The sequence below is a fragment of the Procambarus clarkii genome, chromosome 21, assembly GCF_040958095.1.
Source record: "Procambarus clarkii isolate CNS0578487 chromosome 21, FALCON_Pclarkii_2.0, whole genome shotgun sequence".
Lineage (NCBI taxonomy): Eukaryota > Metazoa > Arthropoda > Malacostraca > Decapoda > Cambaridae > Procambarus > Procambarus clarkii.
In genome coordinates, this window is record NC_091170.1 from 18,649,085 (window position 1) to 18,674,805 (window position 25,721).

The following is a 25,721-nucleotide window of genomic DNA, read 5'->3' on the forward strand; positions in this document are numbered from 1 at the left end:
TGTCCTGCCTCTATGCTTTTGTTGGAACTTGTCCTGCCTCTATGCTTTTGTTGCAACTTGTCCTGCCTCTATCCTTTTGTTGCAACTTGTCCTGCCTCTATCCTTTTGTTGTGACTTGTTCTGCCTCTAACCCTGTTTTGCAAGTTGTCCTGCTTCTATCCTTGTGTTGCAGGATGTCTTGCTTCTATTCCTGTATTACAAGTTGTCCTGCTTATATCCCTGTTTTACAACTTGTCCTGCTGCTACCAATGACTGTCACTAATATCTTCGGGTCGGCAGGACTGCTGGACTACACTGGCGGAGAGTTAGTGCTGTTTGGCAGCGACTTTGTGGCCGTGGACCTGACCTACGAGATGGAGGCGACCATCTCTAAGGACACCAGGACGGCGAAGGTGGTCGGCTATGTTCAGGTCGTCAGTTACATCCCGCCCGTCATCTCTATGAGGTAACACTCTCATGCTCCCATCACTGTGAGGTAACACACTCATACTCTCATCACTGTGAGGTAACACACTCATACTCTCATCACTGTGAGGTAACACACTCATACTCTCATCACTGTGAGGTAACACACTCATACTCTCATCACTGTGAGGTAACACACTTATACTCTCCTCCCTGTGAGGTAACACTCATACTCTCATCACTGTGAGGTAACACACTTATACTCTCCTCCCTGTGAGGTAACACTCATACTCTCATCACTGTGAGGTAACACACTCATACTCTCATCACTGTGAGGTAACACACTTATACTCTCCTCCCTGTGAGGTAACACTCATACTCTCATCACTGTGAGGTAACACACTCATACTCTCCTCCCTGTGAGGTAACACACTCATACTCTCATCACTGTGAGGTAACACACTCATACTCTCCTCCCTGTGAGGTAACACACTCATACTCTCCTCTCTGTGAGGTAACACACTCATACTCTCCTCCCTGTGAGGTAACACACTCATACTCTCCTCTCTGTGAGGTAACACACTCATACTCTCCTCCCTGTGAGGTAACACACTCATACTCTCCTCCCTGTGAGGTAACACACTCATACTCTCCTCCCTGTGAGGTAACACACTCATACTCTCCTCCCTGTGAGGTAACACACTCATACTCTCCTCTCTGTGAGGTAACACTCATACTCTCATCACAGTGAGGTAACACTTGTGACGGTAACGCGTTGGTGTTCGGCTGTTTCAAAAGCTAGGGGTATGGCCTCGTCACATATAGAAACAAAAAGAGAAAATCTGGAACTTCGTCTGTGGTCAGGTAATGGGAAGACACACAAAACACAAGTAAATTTAACAATGAGATTTTAATTACGTTAGAAAAGCAAAACATGAATAAAATGGACATACAAATTGGAACATAAAATCAATCAATCAAAATAATAATACTCAAATGACAAAATGAAAAGTTACCTTAAGACAAGTGAGTAATAACAAGTGAACAATATACAATGCAAATATGGGTGCAGGAATATTGGCTTTAAGCTGCCACCTCTCTTAGTACACGTAAGCCAGAGCTTAGTCTACCAACGAGACGTGTTAACTTGTTGAAAGCACTGGATATTCTGAGGTCTGTAGGTCGTGTGGCCCCAGACATCAGGTAGTGTGGCGGGTGGAGGGCAGGTGCAACTGGACACGCAGCCAATCAGCGATGAGCAGGCGACGGACAGGTAGTTTGGCTGTTCGAGTGGCGGGGGGAGCAGGTGTTCCTGGTGCTGCATACGTTTGCTCTCTGGCAAACCTTGGAGTTGTATTTGTTGGATATTTCTTCCATATTAGTTGTATATAGTGACGAACTTAGGAGGGAAGAGCAGGCTCAATCTCTTGAAGGAGATTATTGTCACACACTCATACTCTCATCACTGTGAGGTAACACACTCATACTCTCCTCCCTGTGAGGTAACACACTCATACTCTCCTCCCTGTGAGGTAACACACTCATACTCTCCTCCCTGTGAGGTAACACACTCATACTCTCATCACTGTGAGGTAACACTCTCATACTCTCATCACTGTGAGGTAACACACTTATACTCTCATCACTGTGAGGTAACACACTTATACTCTCATCACTGTGAGGTAACACACTTATACTCTCCTCCCTGTGAGGTAACACACTCATACTCTCATCACTGTGAGGTAACACTCTTATACTCTCATCACTGTGAGGTAACACACTTATACTCTCATCACTGTGAGGTAACACACTTATACTCTCATCACTGTAAGGTAACACACTTATACTCTCATCACTGTGAGGTAACACACTTATACTCTCATCACTGTGAGTTAACACACTTATACTCTCATCACTGTGAGGTAACACACTTATACAATCATCACTGTGAGGTAACATCCACATCAGCTTCCACTCCTGCTACTAATCATCAAGTTTCATCACACATACCATCATTGACGGTTGCTGCTGCTTGTGACATTTTACAAAAGGTAATACCCAAATCTGTAACAGTAAAGGAGTTGCAATCCAAGAGACAGATCCTGGACTATGGAACATTAATGACACTAACACAACATTTTACTGGATAGTAGTGGGCCCTCATCATGTCAGAATCATGATAGCAACCTTTCAAACTCACGCAGATTGTATAAAGCAACTTGAGTATAGAATATGAAGGCAATGTATTTATCAAACATTGTGTTCAAACGTGAACAGAGGAAGTGCGAGTATGTAAACCGTGAATGGCTACTCTATTTCTCATCCCAATGTCGTTTGTACTGCTTTGTATGTCGCCTATTGTACAAGAATACTCCCTTTGCTACATTGACCAAGAGTCTCCCTTTGCTAAATTGGGGTTCAGTGACTGGAAGCACAACAATTTTATTGTAGAACATGGAAATGGAAAAGAACATCGAAAGTGCATGACAGTATATTTGATTAGGCATAAAGAAACTGGCGTTGTAGATTCTTTATTACTTGAGCAACATCGCTCAGAGCTAAAATATTGGCGTAAGGTGTTGACACATGTGGTGTCTGTAATTCGCTTTCTTGCCTCTATAGCTATAGTGAAAATTAGATTATTGGGCCAACAAAACTATTTAGGACAACTATTTAGGTACTATAAAGCTGCTGAGTGAATTTGACCCTTTCTTGGAAGAACATATCAAAATGTATGGAAAACCAGGAAAAGGAAATTCGTCATATTTATCTGCAAATATTCGTGAAGAATTTATTGAATTAATGGGACAACAGGTTCTTTGTACTAATCTCGAAGTAAAAGAGTAAAAGTATTATTCAATAAGTGCAGATTCCACTCTAGACATCAAACACACAGATCAACTGACATTTACTGTCCAATACATTAAAGGCTTTGAGCCTGTGAACGTTTCTTGATGTTCATCCCCGTCTTTTATGGGGAGCAATGGATCTAACAGACACTGTCGTGGATTTTCTTAATGAGAACAAAATTCCAAATCAAACTACCGTGGTTAGTAATAGGATAATGTCTCAAATATGTCTGGACGATATACTGGATTGGGGCACGGATTCATCAACTCAATGAGTCTGTCATCTATGTCCCCTGTGCTGTACACAGCCTGAACTTGGTGGGAGTCTTGTCAGACTGTCAAATTCTTTGACTTTGTTCATCATCTGTATTCATTTTTTGCTGGTTCTACTCATCGCTGGAATGTATTGACATCATCTTTAGGAAAAGGTTTTTTGGGTCAAGCGTCTGGCTGACACACGATGGTCAGCACATGTTGATGTTCATTATCTGTATGGGGGAGTTTCGAAAAAATAAAACATGCACTGGATTCTCTATCAGCTGACAATGAACAGTAAATTAATACAAGGCGAGTGGCAGAAGTATTGAGCAAAAATATGGAAAACTTGGAAACAATATCTCATAATTCTTTTTTATGATATGCTAGAAAGAATGAACAAAACAAACAAGGTCCTGCAATCATAGGATGTGAACACCAAGGAAACTAGAGGCAAATTGAGTAGAACCCAAATACAGGAGAACGTTCTTTTTTTCAAGACTGAAACTCATACAAAGTCTGCTTCGTAGCACAAAGGGGCAGCATCGTTTGAACTGGCTTTCACTCATATGCATGGAAAATGACATCCTGGTGACCATTGACTTCAAGCCAATTATAAAGCAATTCTCTGAAAAAAATTGCTTGTTATAATAAGAAGTTCGTAGTAATTTCATACTGTGCCATCTAATCTGTGTAGCTTACTGAGTATTATTGTATTTTCCAAGCCTTGTGTATTATTCAAATGTTTATCATGCTGATTGGTTGCTGCTCTATGGCATGTTTTTAATGTTTTAACTCCAGTTTTGTTGAAGTGCCAATAAAGTAAATGGTTAATATTATCAACCATTTACTTTTTATTCCTGTGAGTGGTTTTCGTAGAGCCCCAGCACACTGATTTGCCCCAGGGACCTTTAATGCTGCTAAGACGGCCTTGGGTAATCTGCCTTTTCATTCTCAACTATGCCAATGCCAATTGGTATCCAATTTACGGTGATTGACAGCCCTAGATTCTGTGCATCTTTTCTTATATGTAGGATTTCTGTGATGAGTTGTATGTTATCTCTGTGCTGGCTGGATAACAATGCCTAGAGTGAAGATTTAGAGTCGGTATGAATGATGACATCATGAAAATTATTCTCACTTGCATAAAATATGGCTTTCCTCAGGGTATATAAAATTCTGTTTGAAATGTTGAGCACCCACTATTCATGCTCCAGTAAGCTTCATGGTTGGTAGTGTAAACTGCTGCCCCAGCAGAACCTCTTTCTTGATCAACTGATCCATCTGCGAAGATGTGAGTGGTTGACGGTCTTGAGATGGTTCCCATTTGCTCTATGACTGCTTTGAGCCTCTGCGAGTCACAAGCTGATTTCCTAGCCGATAATCCTTCAATGATTATCTTTAGACTCGATTCTTTCCATGGGGACGGCTGCTAAAAGTGTTGATATGAGCTATCTTCTTTGTTTCTAATGGTCCATGTCAAGTCTACTTTTTCTAGAATATTGACTAGATTATCCGACATGCACTTATTCTATATTGAAGGATACAGCAGATTGGTTGATAAAGACTAAGCCACCCAAGAGGTGACACAGGCATGGATAACCTGTTAAGGAAGGAGTAGGAAACATATCGGATTTACACAGCTGGCAAGTCGGGTACATACATTTAGGTGAGGAGAAAGGCGAAAGTCAGGAGTAAAGGTAAGATGCCTGGGTCAATAAACAAGACAAAGATTAGTCAGGTGATTAAAACTGGTGATGTAAGTTTTAATCACAGTAGGTGATGTGACCAGAGTAGAGAGGGCGTTTGACCAGTGACGTCATGGTTGGCACCTTCGCGTTCCGGTCTTGCTCTCACTCTCATGGTGGTTAGAGTGAATAGTTCTGTTATTTGAGTATTTATGGCGGGGTGTTTGACTTTCATGTGAAGGGACGCGAAGATGCCAACGATGACGTCACTTCCAAAATACCTGTCCCACTAAGGTCACCTGACTAATCTTTGTATGTAGTTATCCACTTACTACCCAGCAACAAAAAATGTCTTACTTTGTGTTATCATTGTCACTTACTCTTTATTATGGATGGAAACTATTGTTAATCAGGTGCGCGTCTGCGTCGCTGTGCACCCCGTACCCTGACGGTGTGTACATCAACCCCTCGAGCCGTGTGGGGCTGATGGCCCAGTGTGAGCAGGACTGCACCTCCTCCCTCACTTACTCCTGGGAAGTCTCCTCTGACACCGGCACCGTCTTCCCCGCTGACCCTGATCACTTCCCAGTCGGTAATGTATATCTTCCTGCTTGTACCACTCTCATGACTCCGGGTCGTACACTAGACAAACGCTCACAGAGTTCACTGTCAACTGAAGCAGACCATTACTGGCTTTGCTCTTGATATTCTTAAATGAGAACAGTTAAACAAAAATGCATTTCCACCTGATTATAATTAGTCACTTTATCATCAGCTCTTGTGGGACCCCTACTGACCTCGCGGCTCCACGACCCCTCGGGGAGGCTCGTGAATCACCAGAGTGCAGAGTTTGTAAACATTAATATACACATAGCGAGAGTCTGCGCAGTACCGAGTAATATATTTTTTAATTCAAATCAAATAAAAAAGCCTGTTGTTTCTGCTTGTAATTAGGGAGATTTAGAGGAGTATAACTCCACATAGGTCAAATGGTTATTAGTAACCAGCTGTGAGCCAGCTGGTCAGTAGTGTCGTCCCCAGCGGCAGTGATGAAGGACAGTACACACCAAAGATGGAAACAGTATGAGAGCTGTAACGCTCACTAATAATTATTCATATTGAAAATATATGAACGGTTTTACCGCGACCAAGAGCGCTGGGATGATTCTGGCGACCGCATAGCGCTTGCTAGGCTCCTATACTTGACCCAAGTATACAAGCCTAGTGTACGCTCGCCAGTTGGTATAATTGACTCAAGTATACATACCATGTATACGCTCGCCAGTTGGTATAATTGACTCAAGTATACATACCATGTATACGATCGCCAGTTAGTATAATTGACTCAAGTATACATACCATGTATACGCTCGCCAGTTGGTATACTTGACTGAAGGGTCCTTGAGACAAGTGCACAAACATACTGATCATCTTCCAGACTGAAGTGTTTGACCATTGACTTGCTATACATGTTATCACGTGTGGCGTGTTCCAAGCTGGTCTCCACTGACCCCCCAAGATGACAGTGCCTTTACCACTGTCTAGGTCGCGTCCTGCTCACAGGTCCTCTTCCTGAGTCTCCTTTGTATTATACTCCTCTACAGACCTTACTATTATCTGTGGATGTTCACAAATTCATCAAATTCCTCTTAACGAGGAAGTGACGTGGCCAGGGATAGGTCTTGGTGAGGTAGTATAAGGCAGGGTTAGGTCTTGGTGAGGTAGTATAAGGCAGGGATAGGTCTTGGTGAGGTAGTATAAGGCAGGGTTAGGTCTTGGTGAGGTAGTATAAGGCAGGGATAGGTCTTTGTGAGGTAGTATAAGGCAGGGTTAGGTCTTGGTGAGATAGTATAAGGCAGGGTTAGGTCTTGGTGAGGTAGTATAAGGCAGGAATAGGTCTTGGTGAGGTAGTATAAGGCAGGGATAGGTCTTGGTGAGGTAGTATAAGGCAGGGTTAGGTCTTGGTGAGGTAGTATAAGGCAGGGTTAGGTCTTGGTGAGGTAGTATAAGGCAGGGATAGGTCTTGGTGAGGTAGTATAAGGCAGGGATAGGTCTTGGTGAGGTAGTATAAGGCAGGGATAGATCTTGGTGAGGTAGTATAAGGCAGGGATAGGTCTTGGTGAGGTAGTATAAGGCAGGGATAGGTCTTGGTGAGGTAGTATAAGGCAGGGATAGGTCTTGGTGAGGTAGTATAAGGCAGGGTTAGGTCTTGGTGAGGTAGTATAAGGCAGGGATAGGTCTTGGTGAGGTAGTATAAGGCAGGGATAGGTCTTGGTGAGGTTGTATAAGGCAGGGATAGGTCTTGGTGAGGTAGTATAAGGCAGGGATAAGGTGTATAGGTCAGGCATGGTGAGGAAATATAAGGTGGCCAGTGTTACGTCTTGGTGAAGAAATATAAGGTGACCAGGGTTAGGTCTAGGTGAGGTAGTATAAGGTTATCTTGAGGTTATCTTGAGATGATTTCGGGGGCTTTAGTGTTCCCGCGGCCCGGTCCTCGATCAGGCCTCCATCACCAGGAAGCAGCCCGTGACAGCTGACTAACACCCAGGTACCTATTTTACTGCTAGGTAACAGGGGGGCATAGGGTGAAAGAAACTCTGCCCATTGTTTCTCGCCGGTGCCTGGGATCGATCCCGGGACCACAGGATCACAAGTCCAGCGTGCTGTCCGCTCGGCCAACCGGCTCCCTGGTGGCTAGGTGGCTAGGGTTAGGTCTTGGTGAGGTAGTATAAGGTGGCTAAGGTTAGGTCTTGTTGACGTAGTATAAGGTGGCCAGGGTTAGGTCTTGGTGAGGAAATATAAGGTGGCTAGGGTTAGGTCTTGGTGAGGTAGTATAAGGTGGCTAGGGTTAGGTCTTGGTGAGGAAATATAAGGTGGCTAGGGTTAGGTCTTGGTGAGGTAGTATAAGGTGGCTAGGGTTAGGTCTTGGTGACGTACTATAAGGTGGCCAGGGTTAGGTCTTGGTGAGGAAATATAAGGTGGCTAGGGTTAGGTCTTGGTGACGTAGTATAAGGTGGCAAGGGTTAGGTCTTGGTGAGGAAATATAAGGTGGCTAGGGTTAGGTCTTGGTGAGGTAGTATAAGGTGGCAAGGGTTAGGTCTTGGTGAGGAAATATAAGGTGGCTAGGGTTAGGTCTTGGTGACGTAGTATAAGGTGGCAAGGGTTAGGTCTTGGTGAGGAAATATAAGGTGGCTAGGGTTAGGTCTTGGTGAGGTAGTATAAGGTGGCAAGGGTTAGGTCTTGGTGAGGAAATATAAGGTGGCTAGGGTTAGGTCTTGGTGACGTAGTATAAGGTGGCAAGGGTTAGGTCTTGGTGAGGTAGTATAAGGTGGCTAGGGTTAGGTGTTGGTGAGGAAATATAAGGTGGCTAGGGTTAGGTCTTGGTGACGTAGTATAAGGTGGCAAGGGTTAGGTCTTGGTGAGGTAGTATAAGGTGGCTAGGGTTAGGTCTTGGTGAGGAAATATTAGGTGGCTAGGGTTAGGTCTTGGTGACGTAGTATAAGGTGGCAAGGGTTAGGTCCTGGTGAAGAAATATAAGGTGGCTAGGGTTAGGTCTTGTTGACGTAGTATAAGGTGGCAAGGGTTAGGTCTTGGTGAAGAAATATAAGGTGGCAAGGGTTAGGTCTTGGTGAGGTAGTATAAGGTGGCTAGGGTTAGGTCTTGGTGAAGAAATATAAGATGGCTAGGGTTAGGTCTTCTTGACGTAGTATAAGGTGACCAGGGACAGCCCTTACTGAGACAGTATAGGGTGGCCAGGGTTAGGTCTTGGCGAATCACTATAATAAGGCCATGGTTAGCCCTTAGTGAAACAGAATATTGTCGCCCGGGTTTGGTCTTATTGAGGCAGTGTAAGGTGATCAGAATTAGGTCTTCTCGGGGTAGTATAAGATGGCTAAGGGTTAGGTCTTGGAGAGGAGGTAGTTCCTTACACTCTGCTAACTTCTTCCCTCAGTCGGTGCTAACTTCTTCCCTCAGTCGGTGCTAACTTCTTCCCTCAGTCGGTGCTAACTTCTTCCCTCAGTCGGTGCTAACTTCTTCCCACAGTCGGTGCTAACTTCTTCCCTCAGTCGGTGCTAACTTCTTCCCTCAGTCGGTGCTAACTTCTTCCCTCAGTCCGTGCTAACTTCTTCCCTCAGTCGGTGCTAACTTCTTCCCTCAGTCGGTGCTAACTTCTTCCCTCAGTCAGTGCTAACTTCTTCCCTCAGTCAGTGCTAACTTCTTCCCTCAGTCAGTGCTAACTTCTTCCCTCAGTCAAACTAACTTCTTCCCTCAGCCATACTAACTTCTTCCCTCAGTCATACTAACTTCTTCCCTCAGTCAGTGCTAACTTCTTCCCTCAGTCAGTGCTAACTTCTTCCCTCAGTCAGTGCTAACTTCTTCCCTCAGTCAGTGCTAACTTCTTCCCTCAGTCATACTAACTTCTTCCCTCAGTCGGTGCTAACTTCTTCCCTCAGTCAGTGCTAACTTCTTCCCTCAGTCAGTACTAACTTCTTCCCTCAGTCAGTGCTAACTTCTTCCCTCAGTCATACTAACTTCTTCCCTCAGTCAGTGCTAACTTCTTCCCTCAGTCAGTGCTAACTTCTTCCCTCAGTCGGTGCTAACTTCTTCCCTCAGTCGGTGCTAACTTCTTCCCTCAGTCAGTGCTAACTTCTTCCCTCAGTCAGTGCTAACTTCTTCCCTCAGTCAGTGCTAACTTCTTCCCTCAGTCAAACTAACTTCTTCCCTCAGCCATACTAACTTCTTCCCTCAGTCATACTAACTTCTTCCCTCAGTCAGTGCTAACTTCTTCCCTCAGTCGGTGCTAACTTCTTCCCTCAGTCGGTGCTAACTTCTTCCCTCAGTCGGTGCTAACTTCTTCCCTCAGTCGGTGCTAACTTCTTCCCTCAGTCGGTGCTAACTTCTTCCCACAGTCGGTGCTAACTTCTTCCCTCAGTCGGTGCTAACTTCTTCCCTCAGTCGGTGCTAACTTCTTCCCTCAGTCCGTGCTAACTTCTTCCCTCAGTCGGTGCTAACTTCTTCCCTCAGTCGGTGCTAACTTCTTCCCTCAGTCAGTGCTAACTTCTTCCCTCAGTCAGTGCTAACTTCTTCCCTCAGTCAGTGCTAACTTCTTCCCTCAGTCAAACTAACTTCTTCCCTCAGCCATACTAACTTCTTCCCTCAGTCATACTAACTTCTTCCCTCAGTCAGTGCTAACTTCTTCCCTCAGTCAGTGCTAACTTCTTCCCTCAGTCAGTGCTAACTTCTTCCCTCAGTCAGTGCTAACTTCTTCCCTCAGTCATACTAACTTCTTCCCTCAGTCGGTGCTAACTTCTTCCCTCAGTCAGTGCTAACTTCTTCCCTCAGTCAGTACTAACTTCTTCCCTCAGTCAGTGCTAACTTCTTCCCTCAGTCATACTAACTTCTTCCCTCAGTCAGTGCTAACTTCTTCCCTCAGTCAGTGCTAACTTCTTCCCTCAGTCAGTGCTAACTTCTTCCCTCAGTCATACTAACTTCTTCCCTCAGTCGGTGCTAACTTCTTCCCTCAGTCATACTAACTTCTTCCCTCAGTGAGTACTAACTTCTTCCCTTAGTCAGTGCTAACTTCTTCCCTCAGTCATACTAACTTCTTCCCTCAGTCAGTACTAACTTCTTCCCTTAGTCAGTGCTAACTTCTTTCCTCAATCGTTGCGAACTTCTTCCCTCAGTCAGTCCTAACATCTTCAGTCAGTCAGTGTTAACTTCCTCCCTGAGTGGGTGCTAACTTCCTCCCTCAGTGGGTGCTAACTATCTCCCTCAGTGGGTGCTAACTTCCTCCCTCAGTGGGTGCTAACTTCCTCCCTCAGTGGGTGCTAACTTCCTCCCTCAGTGGGTGCTAACTTCCTCCCTCAGGGGTGCTAACTTCCTCCCTCAGTGGGTGCTAACTTCCTCCCTCAGTGGGTGCTAACTTCCTCCCTCAGTGGGTGCTAACTTTCTTTGTCAATGGTTGCTAACTTCTTCCCAAAGGCAGTGCTAACTTCCTTCGTCAGTGGGTGCTAACTTCTTCCCTCAGAGGGTGCTAGCTTCTTCCCTCAGTCAATACCAACTTCCTCAATCTATTTTATCTATCTATCCCTCTGTCAGTGCTACTTTTCTCCCAGTCAGTGCTAACTTCTTCCCTTAGTCAGTGCTAACTTCCTTTGTCAATGGTTGCTACCTTCTTCCCACAGTCAGTGCTAACTTCCTTCGTCAGTGAGTGCCAACTTCCTTTCTCAATGGGTGCTAACTTCTTCCCTCTGTCAATACTAACTTTCTCCCTCCAACTTTTTATCTTAGTCAGTGCCAACTTTCTCCCTCAGTGGGTGCTAACTTCTTCCCTTAGTCAGTGCTAACTTCTTCCCTCAGTGGGTGCTAACTTCCTCCCCCAGTCAGTGCTTACTTCCTCTCTCAGTGGGTGTTAACTTCCTCCCTCAGTCAGTGCTAACTTCCTTCGTCAGTGGGTGCCTAAATTTTTCCGTCAGTCAGTGCTTACTTCCTCCCTCAGTCAGTGCTACCTTTTCCCCTCATTGGGTGTATTATGAACACGCATACACCAGTATAATCATACTGAGGATGGTGTATGATTTTGCTCAGACAGTATATTGTTGTTAATTCAGGTGTTGACAATGTATGTCGTACATAACCCACTATATTATATTTTTGTATCAAAGATGTATGCTATGTATTGGTGGATATATATTAGAAGTCTAGAGTACAGCCTAATGTAGTAGTACTACAGTAGCCTAATGTCATGTAGCTTGAAAAATCTCCTTGTATGCTTATTGTATGTAATGCTACATAAATTCTGTATAGGAAATATTATGTGGACCATGATGGAGATTGTATACATTTGTCTACTGAGTAACCCTCCTGCCTGCCTACCCACACACAAAATATGTAACCAGAAAGTAACATAATTATTGTATTCTTAATTTTCTTGCATTTTATGTCAATATGAAACATTAAAAACCTCATTAACTCCACTCTAATACTTGGTCCACATAAAGCTTTAAGAGTGTCTCTAATCCAGTTCAGAAGAACAACTTTCTGCTTACAGAAATAAAATATATGCATATTACTCTCAATTTCAGTACATTGGTCACACCTGTTATTGTCCTTAATGCCCAACATCAACAACCTATCATTAGTAGGAACGGTCTCAAGAATATAGCGATACAATAGCTCACGTTGTTTTGGGGCAACAAATTTAACATGAAGGTTTGCCCATATTACTTGCCAGCTAAAGAGTAGATATGCCTCCTCTACTCTAGGAACTATATTTGGTAGTATAACATCATACACTTGTTTACTGTTCATCATTCATCCCTCAGTCAGTGCTACTTTCCTACCTCATTCAGTGCTACTTTCCTCCCTCAGTGGGTGCTAACTTCCTCCCTCATATTGACCCTGTTTCAGAAGGCTCTAATAATCAATTGCAAAATTTTGTCTAAAGTGTGGTATTTGTCTCACAGCTTTCCAATTGACAAGAAAAGTGCTATGGAGATTGACAAAACTATTTTTAGATATGTATGGTATGGTAGATACCAACCAATTAAACTGACTACTCTATGTAAAGGTAAGAAAAGCGGTGGAATAGGAATGCTGAATGTGTACCATAAGTCATTGGCAATCTTATGTGTTACCTTTAGAAAGGAGATAATGCAGAGGAATAGTGTAAATACGCTAGGACATTACTTTTGTAAATTACGGGTTAGCTACTTGATACATATGTCAGAGTATACTGACCTTGATACATATGCCAGAGTATACTGACCTTGATACATATGCCAGAGTATACTGACCTTGATACATATGCCAGAGTATACTGACCTTGATACATATGCCAGAGTATACTGACCTTGCCTTTATTTCACCGCACTTTTATTCATGTGCAATTGATGTTCTCAGGCGGATTTGTAATATTGAAGGTTTTTTAATGATGAACAGTAAACAAGTGTATGATGTTATACTACCAGATGTAGTTCCTAGAGTAGAGGAGGCATATCCACTCTTTAGCTGGCAAGTAATATGGGCAAACCTTCATGTTAAATTTATTGCCCCAAAACAACGTGAGCTATTGTATCGCTATATTCATGAGACCGTTCCTACTAATGATAGGTTGTTGATGTTGGGCATTAAGGACAACAATAGGTGTGACCAATGTACTGAAATTGAGAATAATATGCATATATTTTATTTCTGTAAGCAGAAAGTTGTTCTTGTAAACTGGATTAGAGACACTCTTAAAGCTTTATGTGGACCAAGTATTAGAGTGGAGTTAATGAGGTTTTTAATGTTTCATATTGACATAAAATGCAAGAAAATTAAGAATACAATAATTATGTTACTTTCTGATTACATATTTTGTGTGTTGGTAGGCAGGCAGGAGGGTTACTCAGTAGACAATATATTGAAGTTCTTGCGAGGCAGGATCAAGTGTAACATTTGGGGTTTACGGCTCATGCTCGGTGATGATATGGAAAATTTGTTTACTGAGAATTATATAAAACATATATAAATGTAATAATTTCCCCTGTAAATTAAAGTAAATATAATCTCCAATATTGTAAATCATTTAAAGAAAAATAAGTATAACATTTAGGGGTTTTGAAGTTCATGCTCTGTGATTATGAAACACTTGTTTACTGAAAATTATTCTACTGTATATGTAATGTTGTATTGCCTTGTAAAACTTATATATATATGATTTATATTGTATTTTAATAAATAAAGATGAAAAAAATAATTATAATACAATAAGCATACAAGAAGATGTTTCAAGCTAAATGACATTAAGCTACTGCTGTAAACTAGACTTCTAATATATATCCACCCATACATAACATACATCTTTGATACAAACATATAATATAGTGGGTTATGTATGATATACATTGTCAATACCCAAATTAACAACAATATATTGTTAAAGAAAAATTAGCTAATAATTATAATATTCGTGATACTAGGCTAATCAGACACGATATCACTATATAGTTTGAGCACAATCATACACAAGCCTCAGTATGATTATACTGGTGTATGCGTGTTCATTACATGGGGGTTAACTTCTTCCTCTAGTGAGTGCCAACTTCCTCTCTCAGTGGGATGCTAACTTCTTCCCTCAGTGGGTGCTACCTTCCTCCCTCTAACCTTTTCCCTCAGTGAGTGCTACCTTCCTCACTCAGTGGTTCCTTCCTCTCTCAGTGGGTGCTACCTTCCTCTCTCAGTGGATGCTACCTTCCTCTCTCAGTGGGTGCTACCTTCCTCCCTCAGTGGGTGCTACCTTCCTCACTCAGTGGGTGTTCCTTCCTCTCTCAGTGGGTGCTACCTTCCTCTCTCAGTGGGTGCTACCTTCCTCTCTCAGTGGGTGCTACCTTCCTCTCTCAGTGGGTGCTACCTTCCTCTCTCAGTGGGTGCTACCTTCCTCTCTCAGTGGGTGCTACCTTCCTCTCTCAGTGGGTGCTACCTTCCTCTCTCAGTGGGTGCTACCTTCCTCTCTCAGTGGGTGCTGCCTTCCTCTCTCAGTGGGTGCTACCTTCCTCTCTCAGTGGGCGCTACCTTCCTCTCTCAGTGGGTGCTACCTTCCTCTCTCAGTGGGTGCTACCTTCCTCCCTCAGTGGGTGTTACCTTCCTCTCTCAGTGGGTGCTACCTTCCTCTCTCAGTGGGTGCTACCTTCCTCTCTCAGTGGGTGCTACCTTCCTCTCTCAGCGGGTGCTACCTTCCTCTCTCAGTGGGTGCTACCTTCCTCCCTCAGTGGGTGGTACCTTCCTCCCTCAGTGGGTGCTACCTTCCTCCCTCAGTGGGTGGTACCTTCCTCCATCAGTGGGTGCTACCTTCCTCTCTCAGTGGGTGCTACCTTCCTCCCTCAGTGGGTGCTAACAGCAATATGATCACACAGGTGTTGAGTCAGCAGAGGTGGCTCTCAGCACCAAGTTCTTCGATGACAACCCCACACTGAGCATCCTCCACTTCTCCATCACGGCCACGGGCAGCGACGGCACTCAAGGTACGTGGCTGACCACCCCCATCACCGCCACGGGCAGCGACGGCACTCAAGGTACGTGGCTGACCACCCCCATCACGGCCACGGGCAGCGACGGCACTCAAGGTACGTGGCTGACCACCCCCATCACGGCCACGGGCAGAGACGGCACTCAAGGTACGTGGCTGACCACCCCCATCACCGCCACGGGCAGCGACGGCACTCAAGGTACGTGGCTGACCACCCCCATCACGGCCACGGGCAGAGACGGCACTCAAGGTACGTGGCTGACCACCCCCATCACCGCCACGGGCAGCGACGGCACTCAAGGTACGTGGCTGACCACCCCCATCACCGCCACGGGCAGCGACGGCACTCAAGGTACGTGGCTGACCACCCCCATCACGGCCACGGGCAGCGACGGCACTCAAGGTACGTGGCTGACCACCCCCATCACCGCCACGGGCAGCGACGGCACTCAAGGTACGTGGCTGACCACCCCCATCACCGCCACGGGCAGCGACGGCACTCAAGGTACGTGGCTGACCACCCCCATCACCGCCACGGGCAGCGACATGGAGGGAGTTCCTGGTCTTGATAAGACTGCTAGTTGTGTGAATACGAATAATTGAATGAATATATATATATATATATATATATATATATATATATATATATATATATATATATATATATATAACCCGTTCTCGCACTTTCGTATGGTCAATATTGACTTATTAAATACGTGCATATGTGAAATACTAAACATAATAGTTTACATTGAAAAGCTTCATAGAAAACATTGATCTTACCTAACCTTCTTAGTATGGTAAGATAAGCATCTTATTGCTTCGTAATTACAATTATTACTTAACCTATTATAGGTGTAGGTTAAGTAATAATTGTATTTACGAAGCAATAAGATGCTTATCTTAACATACTAAGAAGGTTAGGTAAAGTCGGTGTTTTCTATGAAGCTTTTCAAGGTAAACTAGTATGTTTAGTATATCACATATGCACGTATTTAATAAGTCAATATTGACTGTAAGAAAGTGCGAAAACGGGTTGAGCCTCTCTGGGCTGATCCCAGATACAATTAAACCCTTCTTCTTCGAAGCATCCCTTTGTGCCCTTAAGAAGAAGGATGTTGGAGTCAGACCCATTGTCGTGGGTAACACTTCGGCGCCTTGTTGCTCGGGCAGCTGTCAGAAAAATTAGCATAGACGCTGCAACGATGCTTCGACCCCATTAACTAGGTTTTGGTGTCCCCCATGGGTGTGAAGCAGCAGCTCATGCAGCGCGAGCCTATATTAAGCATCTCATAGAAAATAAGGCATTAATTAAATTAGACTTTAAAAACGCCTTCAAACAGGTAAAAAGGGATGTGATACTGGAAGCAGTTCGAACAAGCTTTCCTTCTCTACTTCCTTTCGTTTCAGCAGGGTACAGTAGGGAATCGACACTGTTGTTTCGGGAACATGAAGTTGTTTCTGCAGGTGTCCAGCAGGGAGACCCACTTGCCCCTTTCCTTTTCTGCATGGCAGCTAAAGAGGCCACAAGCAGGTTGTCCAGCGAATTCAACATCTGGTTCCTGGACGATGGCACCCTGGCAGGGACACAGGAATCCCTGCTAGGAGATCTTCAGTTAGTGAAATCGAAGGGAGAGGAACTTGGCCTTACACTAAACCCATCAAAGTGTGAAATCATCTCATCCAGCCAACCAATCATAGATGCAGTACGAATCTTATTGCCAGGAGCCTCAGTGATCGCTCCCACCAACAGTGTGCTGCTAGGGGCACCTCTGGGCTCGAACACCATTGAGGTAGACCTCGAAGAAAAGCTGAAAGACCTGAGGAGGATGGAGGCGAGAATAGGGGCTTTGGACGCTCACGATGCTTTGTACCTTCTTACAAGGTGCCTGGCTTTGCCCAGACTTACCTATTCCCTCAGGTGTGCTCCTTTCTTTGACAGCCCAAAATTAACGGAATACGTCTCACTCCTAAAGACAATAACTATGAAAGTGTTAAACCTCTCCCTGCAAGATGACCAGTGGGACCAAGCAACGCTCCCAGATAGACTCGGGGGTATAGATATTCGCAAGGCAACGCATTTAGCATTGCTGGCATTCTTATCCTCGACCAGTGCTACAAGTGAATTAGTCAATGAAATACTACCGGAATACCTAAGGAACTTCACTGGGATTCGTGACCCCAAATTTGTGGAAGGAGCTGGTCAGTGGGACACTCTTTCTAATTCACACACTCGACCAACTTTTCCAAACGACGGTAAACAGGCCAAATGGGATAGCCCCATAGTGGAAAACATCGCCAAAGCATTGCTGGAGGCAGCTTCGGAGAAGGACAGAGCGCGTCTCCTAGCTGTGCAAGCCCCCCTTGTCAGGGACTTCCTGGTGGCAGTCCCTAATTCCGCCTTGGGCACCCGCATGGACCATCGGGCCCTAAGTATTGGTGTTGCCCTGCGCCTTGCCGCCCCTATCTCCACCGAACACCGGTGTATTTGCGGCCATGCACGGGCAGACCAATACGGCAGCCATGGTCTCACCTGTCGTAATACACAGGGAAAGATTGCCAGACATGAAGCAGTCAATGACATCATCAAGAGAAGTTTGGCTACAGCTGGATGTCCAGCACAAAGGGAACCTCAGTTGTGCAGACCTGACAACAGCCAAAAACGCCCAGATGGAGTCACCCTGCAGCCATGGAGGGAAGGTAAACAGGCCGTATGGGATTACACATGTCCTTCCACATTGGCTGATACCTATCTACGTTACAGCTCAGCGGAGGGAGGTGGGGCAGCCACCTTCAGGGAGACCCAGAAAATCAACAAGTACAGAGACTTAGAACGTTGTTACAGGTTCGTGCCGATAGGCTCTGAGACTCTGGGCGCCTGGGGTAAATGTGCACTTAAGTTCCTAAAGGAGGTGGGTGAGGAACTCATTGGGAAAACTAGAGACCCACGAGCGGCCAGTTTCCTGTCCCAGCGCCTCAGTGTCGCAGTTCAGAGGGGAAATGCGTGCTGTATCCTGGGAACGCACCCAACCTCCGAGGAGCTGGACGAGTTCTTCGAACACTGATTGTTATTTTGTTACATATATGTGTGTATTCTCTGTAAACTGTAGCATTGCAATAAAAGAAAAGAAAACAAAACAAAACAAAACATACAAAAAATAATAATAGGGGTGGTAGGTGAAGAAAAGATTAAAGTGTTCAATGAGAATCCACAAGATCTTCTCTGTAAGTTCTTTGTTTTCTTCTTCGAGAATGTGAGTCATCAGAGGTGGTATATATATATATACCATACACACACACACACACACACACACACACACACATATATATATATATATATATATATATATATATATATATATATATATATATATATATATATATATATATATATCTATATATATATATATATATATATATATATATATATCCATATATATATATATATATATATATATATATATATATATATATATATATATATATATATATATATATATATATATATATATATATATATATATATATATATATATATGCGAACAAGCCTGAATGGTCCCCAGGACAATATGCAACTGAAAACTCACACCCCAGAAGTGACTCGAACCCATACTCCCAGAAGCAACGCAACTGGTATGTACAAGACGCCTTAATCCACTTGACCATCACGACCGGACAAAATGAGGTGATAGCCGAGGCTATTTGAACCACCCCACCGCCGGCACTCGGATAGTAATCTTGGGCATAGCATTTTACCAAATCACCTCATTCTTTGGGGCACACGTGAGGAACACAAATGCGAACAAGCCTGAATGGGCCCCAGGACAATATGCAACTGAAAACTCACACCCCAGAAGTGACTCGAACCCATACTCCCAGAAGCAACGCAACTGGTATGTACAAGACGCCTTAATCCACTTGACCATCACGACCGGACAAAATGAGGTGATAGCCGAGGCTATTTGAACCACCCCACCACCGGCACTCGGATAGTAATCTTGGGCATAGCATTTTACCAAATCACCTCATTCTTTGGGGCACACGTGAGGAACACAAATGCGAACAAGCCTGAATGGTCCCCAGGACAATATGCAAATGCCCAAGATTACTATCCGAGTGCCGGCGGTGGGGTGGTTCAAATAGCCGCGGCTATCACCTCATTTTGTCCGGTCGTGATGGTCAAGTGGATTAAGGCGTCTTGTACATACCAGTTGCGTTGCTTCTGGGAGTATGGGTTCGAGTCACTTCCGGGGTGTGAGTTTTCAGTTGCATATTGTCCTGGGGACCATTCAGGCTTGTTCGCATCTGTGTTCCTCACGTGTGCCCCGAAGAATGAGGTGATTTGGTAAAATGCTATGCCCAAGATTACTATCCGAGTGCCGGCGGTGGGGTGGTTCAAATAGCCTCGGCTATCACCTCATTTTGTCCGGTCGTGATGGTCAAGTGGATTAAGGCGTCTTGTACATACCAGTTGCGTTGCTTCTGGGAGTATGGGTTCGAGTCACTTCTGGGGTGTGAGTTTTCAGGTGCATATTGTCCTGGGGACCATTCAGGCTTGTTCGCATTTGTGTTCCTCACGTGTGCCCCAAAGAATGAGGTGATTTGGTAAAATGCTATGCCCAAGATTACTATCCGAGTGCCGGCGGTGGGGTGGTTCAAATAGCCTCGGCTATCACCTCATTTTGTCCGGTCGTGATGGTCAAGTGGATTAAGGCGTCTTGTACATACCAGTTGCGTTGCTTCTGGGAGTATGGGTTCGAGTCACTTCTGGGGTGTGAGTTTTCAGTTATATATATATATATATATATATATATATATATATATATATCCTCCGAGGCTATGGGTCCCCCTTCTTCCAGCTAGAGGTGGTACTCCCTTCCATATTTATAAAAAAAAAAATATATATATATATATATATATATATATATATATATATATATATATATATATATATATATATATATATGTATGTATGTATACAACCCGTTCTCGCAAATTGAATAAGTTAATATTGACTTATTAGTTGCGTGCATAGGTGACATTCTAAACATAATAGTTTCCCTTGAAAAGCCTTGAAAAGCTTCATAGAAAACACCGACCATACCTAACCTACTTAGTATGTTAAAATATGCATCTTATTGCTTCGTAATTACATTTGTTACTTAACCTATTTTAGGTATAGGTTAGGTAATAATTGTAATTACGAAGCAATAAGATGCTTATCTTAACATACTAAGTAGGTTAGGTAAGGTCGGTGTTTTCTATGAAGCTTTTCAAGGGAAACTATTATGTTAAGTATGTCACCTATGCACATATTTAATAAGTCAATATTGACTTATTAAATTTGCGAGAACGGGTTGATGTATATCACGAAAATAAACACGTGATTAAAAATGTGACAATGTCAGACCACGGAGGAAAAATGAAACAGCAATTTCCTTAAGTACTTACTTATATTAATACATCTTCAGAAGGAGTGATTTTACAGATCGAGTACTGGACATAAACAGGCAGGAGAGAATGGTGGAGTGAGGTGAGGTTCAATACGTGGACACTGTAGACGGCCTATTGGGCCATCTGATGCAGCAACCACACACAGGCCAACACATAGATATTTATAGCATAAAATAGTAAATATATACAATGAATTAGTGAGACAAATGTGTTCCAATGATCCTACTTAAATCGCCCTTTAATTGATCTATTAAAAGTGGATCTAAGTTATATAGACCACTGCTAATGTTCAAATTACTTTCGTTTGTGATCTGTATCAAAGCAGATTCAATTATGTTTCTGTTATAGGTGTTTTTACAATTTGCAATTGAAGAAGCACTCTCCCAATCAATTTGGTGGGATCTTCTGACAGATGAACAAACAAAGCATTAGACAATTGGCCAAGTCTTACAGAGTATTTATGTTGCGAAATTCTACATTTTAAATCTTTAGATGTTTGCCCAACATAGAACTTATTACAGTCTTTACAAGGTATAAAGGCTCAGCAACCTTTCCTGCCCCCCTGTTCTCCCCACAATTCCCCCCCCTCACCCGTTTCCTTGGCCTCCCAACTATTCCCCACTCCACCGTCCCCTCGTTCTCCCTACCATTCCCCACTCCACCATCCCCTCTTCCTTCCCACCATGCCCCACTCCCCTGTCCCTTTGTTCTCCCCACCATTCTCCATTTCCCCATCCCCTCGTCCCCACCATCCCAAACTCCCCCGTCTCGTACTTCCCCACCATTACCCCCTCCCTTGTCCCCTCGTCCTCCCACCATCTCTCACTTCCGTCCCCTCGTCCTCCCCACCATTCCCCACTCCCTCGTCCTATGCCTTCCCAAATGGTCTGATGTTCCCATCAGAAAATTGGGAACATTAATTGATCTAATGTTCCCATCACTGAAATATTAGAAAAACAGTTAAAAAATGAAATGAAAATATGAAAAACAAATAAACTATACTCACGAAATGAACGGTATGGTAAACAACACAGCTCAATTCCAATGCCATTCACACAAAATAATTAAATCAAAATTAAAATAAATCAAAATCAATGAAAATTCATTTTATCAATGCAATGAGAAACATTGAAATGGAATTGTAACATATCTAGCATGTACAGTTCTAGTGTAGCATGTGTGTTGCTCTTACATGCAACAGATGGCGCTGTTTTTCAAGAACAGCATAGTTTTTACCTGTCACAGGTGTGGCATCTATACTTATACTTACGAAATGAACGGTATGGTAAACAACACAGCTCAATTCCAACACAATGTCACATAAAATAATTCACTGAAAAATAAAATAAATCGAAATCTGTGAAAATGAAATTTATCAATGCAATCAGAAACATTGAAATGGAATTCGTGACATATTTAGTATGGCGTGCATGTTGCCATTATGTGCAACAGATGGCGCTCTTTTTCAAAAACGCATGTTTTTACCCGTCACAGGGGTGGCATCTATATAGTAGGTATATAAAAAGACGCGTCTATTCGAATGCAACGTTGTGTCAAAATTTCAAAGCAATTGGTGAAGAACTTTCGGACATTACTGCGTGTGTTGCCCTTATGTCCAACAGATGGCGCTGTTTTTTCAAATAAAGCATGTTTTTTCCTGTCACAGGTGAGGCATGTATATAGTAGATATATAAAAAGACGCACCTATTCGAATGCAACGTTGTAAAAAAAAATCAATGCAATCGGTAAAGAGGTTTCGAAGATTTCCTCTCACATGAAAAACACACGAAAAAAACAGTTTTTTAGAAAAAGCATGTTTTTTTTTACCGTCACAGATGTGACATCTATATAGTATGTATATAAAAACCTGCCCGGATGTGAATGGAACATTGTGTGAAAATTTCAAAGCAATCGGTGAAGATCTTTCGGAGATTAGCGGTTATGAACAAACGAACATATCCAATTTTTTTATATAGAAGATATATATTCAATTGACGATCACGAAGCACTGATCACTTGTATGCGTGTATACAAATACAATTAATTTGAATTTGTATCCTTGTTTATACAATGTTTGTGGTGCCAGATGTTTGTGGAATCTGTCACACAAACATCTAGCACCTGGCATCTGTCTTCCTGTGTGCCAAATGTGTGTGGTGTGGTAGTGGGGTGTCAGTCAGATGTGTGGTGTAGTAGCGTTGTTTCAGACAGCCAGATGTGTGTGGTAGCAGTGTGTCAGACAGCCAGATGTGTGTGGTAGCAGTGTGTCAGGCAGCCAGATGTGTGTGGTAGCAGTGTGTCAGGTAGCCAGATGTGTGTGGTAGCAGTGTGTCAGGCAGCCAGATGTGTATGGTGTGGTAGCAGTGTGTCAGGTAGCCAGATGTGTATGGTGTGGTAGCGTTGTGTCAGACAATATTAACCCACTTATGTACATCTTCTCTGACTGTTTAGGGCTGGTGGCGTACTTCATGAAGGTAAACAAGAGACCTGTCAACGGGTACTGTAATGTGACAGTCCCTCCCACCAGGCTGGCTCTTGTTGACCAGTTCACCCTCACATGTGACTCCTGGCAGGACCCCGAGGGAATAGGCATCACTAATTACATCGTTACCAGTAAGTTGTGTTAATTCACCATTTAAAAAAAATTTTTTTGTAGAGTTAGCACAAGATTGCTAATCTTAAGATTAAGATGTGTCCTTGTTTTGAAATTTAAGTACTCACCTTCTAGTGCTTGCCGGGGTTGAGCTCTTGCTCTTTGGTCCCGCCTATCAAATGTCAATCAGCTGATGTACAGATTCTTGAGCCTACTGGGCAATACTAGGCTTAGACCTTCAAATCATTAATTGAAACTGTGTATGGAGTCTTTCTCCACCACATCACTGCCTAATGCATTCTGTCTTAACTTGAACAGGGAATAACAGAATCCCTGTTCAACGGGGATTCCTCCCTTAACAGAACAGGGAATAATGAAGCAGAAGATTTTCTAGAATTAATAGACGATTGCTTCCTTAAGCAATAGATTAAGGAATCAACGTGTGAAAATAATATTTTAGACTTAGTGTTAAATAGCAGGGAGACACAAATTATGACATCGAAATAGGGAGTGAGCTAGGGAACAGTGATCACAAAGAAATCAGATTTAGCATAGAATAGAATAGATTTGTAGAAGAAAATTTTGTTAAAGTGCCAGGTTTCAGAAAGGCTGATTTTAATAGCCTAAAAATTTTTGGGTGAAAAAGATTGGAAAATCCTGGGGATGGGGGGTGGGCTGGTCATGGAGCGAGACGTGAACCCAGCGATGGGTGATATAAAAAGGAATTTCGATGTGGATTCAAAATATAACTCATTTAAAAATATTCTAAGCAAAGCATAGGAACGTAGTATACCTTACAAATTGATTAGATCGAATAACAATGACCCGAAATGGATAAGAAAGGCTCTGAAGAACCATATAGGTAGAAACAGAGCTTCGTACAAATGGATTAGGAAAGGGGAAGTCATTTTAGAACAAGAATTCGTCCAACTGGTTAGAAATTTTAAAAAGGAGATAAGGAGGGCAAAAAGAATCTTTGAAGTTTGCATAGTAGGCAACGACAATTCCTAATTTTTTTTTCAGTTATATCGAACAAAGATTAGGTAAAGGATAGGGCCATTAAAAACCTGAGGCAGGTCAGATAACTGATAATGACGAACTGATGAGTAATATTTTTAATAAATATTTTATCTCTGTATTTACATAAGAGGAACTTAACATTATACCTTCAGCCGAAAAAGCCTATGTGGATGAAGAAGAGGAGAGGTTGGCTAGTTTAATAGTTACCAGGGTAATAGTGTCTTTAAAAAAAAAAGTGAAACTCAAGCCAAACAATTCCCCAGGGCCGGATGAAGTGTTTGCCAGGGTGCTTAAAGAATGCAACGAGGAGCTTTTCGAGCCATTGTCATAAATCATTAGTCAGGCAGAGTGCCAGAGTCTTGGAAGGTTGCTAATGTGGTACCAATTTTCAAGAAAGGAGATAGATCACTTGCGTCAAAGTATCGGCCAATTAGCTTAACGTCTATTGGGGGAAAGTTACTTGAATCGATAATTGCAAAATACCATTCGTCTTCATCTTTAAAAACATAAATTAATAAATGATTCACAACATGGTTTTACAACCGTTCATGTTTAAATTAACAAATTTGATATAATTTTCTTCCAGCATAGTTGAGGCAGTTGACAGTGGTAAGGTTTGTGATGTAATGTACCTTGACTTTAGCAAAGCTTTTGATTCAGTGCCACATGAACTCAATCTTTCATGTGGCTCTCTATCTAGTCGTATCAACGCGGCATTCGGCCACGACGGGGCCCGCCTTACCACACCAGAAGCAGGTACGCAGCTGGGCCTGACTCGCATGGAGTAACCGGGGAACCGAACCTGGTAGGAAAGGTAGTGGACAGTCTCAAACCAAGACACCAAGACTGAGACCCTTCAGCCGCCCAGAACGTAAACAGTTGACACGATGCGACACACCCTTACCATACCAGGCAAAACTCGTACACAGCACCTGCTCAGGGAAGTCTAGTGGCACACCGTGCACACTCACAAACGTCAACGGGCCCCACGGATCCGAGACTGTCATTGACACTGCGGAACCAGGAAGCGGAAACGACCTGCCAACACAGTGGCGTACAAAATCCATGAACACAGATGACGTGGCAAACTACATCGCCCCACGTTTAGGCGATAATTTCTCTAGGCCCTGAAGATCGACGACATCCACCTTCAAAACGTCCAGGAGCGCAATCTCCACCACAGCCCAATCCACAGGTGCAGTGAAGTCAAGCCCCACAGTATCGATGCGGCGAATCGGGGCACTAAGCGCTGCCAACCCGCTAGCCGTCGCACACCGGCCAGGTGGCGCACACCGGCCAGGTGGCGCACACCAGCCAGGTGGCGCACACCGGCCAGGTGGCGCACACCGGCCAGGTGGCGCACACAGGCCAGGTGGCGCACACAGGCCAGGTGGCGCACACCGGCCAGGTGGCGCACACCGGCCAGGTGGCACACACCGGCCAGCTGG

The 25,721-nt window shown here is 43.6% G+C and overlaps 1 protein-coding gene across 1 annotated transcript in view; it reads left to right on the forward strand.

Moving 5' to 3' along the window:
* LOC123760677 (polycystin family receptor for egg jelly) overlaps nucleotides 1–25,721 on the forward strand; it is a 467,012-nt gene that overhangs the window by 211,587 nt on the left and 229,704 nt on the right. Inside the window, 4 exon segments of the mRNA XM_069328534.1 lie at nucleotides 280–445; nucleotides 5,611–5,789; nucleotides 15,094–15,201; nucleotides 23,112–23,273. Of these exon segments, the coding sequence (XP_069184635.1) occupies nucleotides 280–445; nucleotides 5,611–5,789; nucleotides 15,094–15,201; nucleotides 23,112–23,273 (615 nt within the window).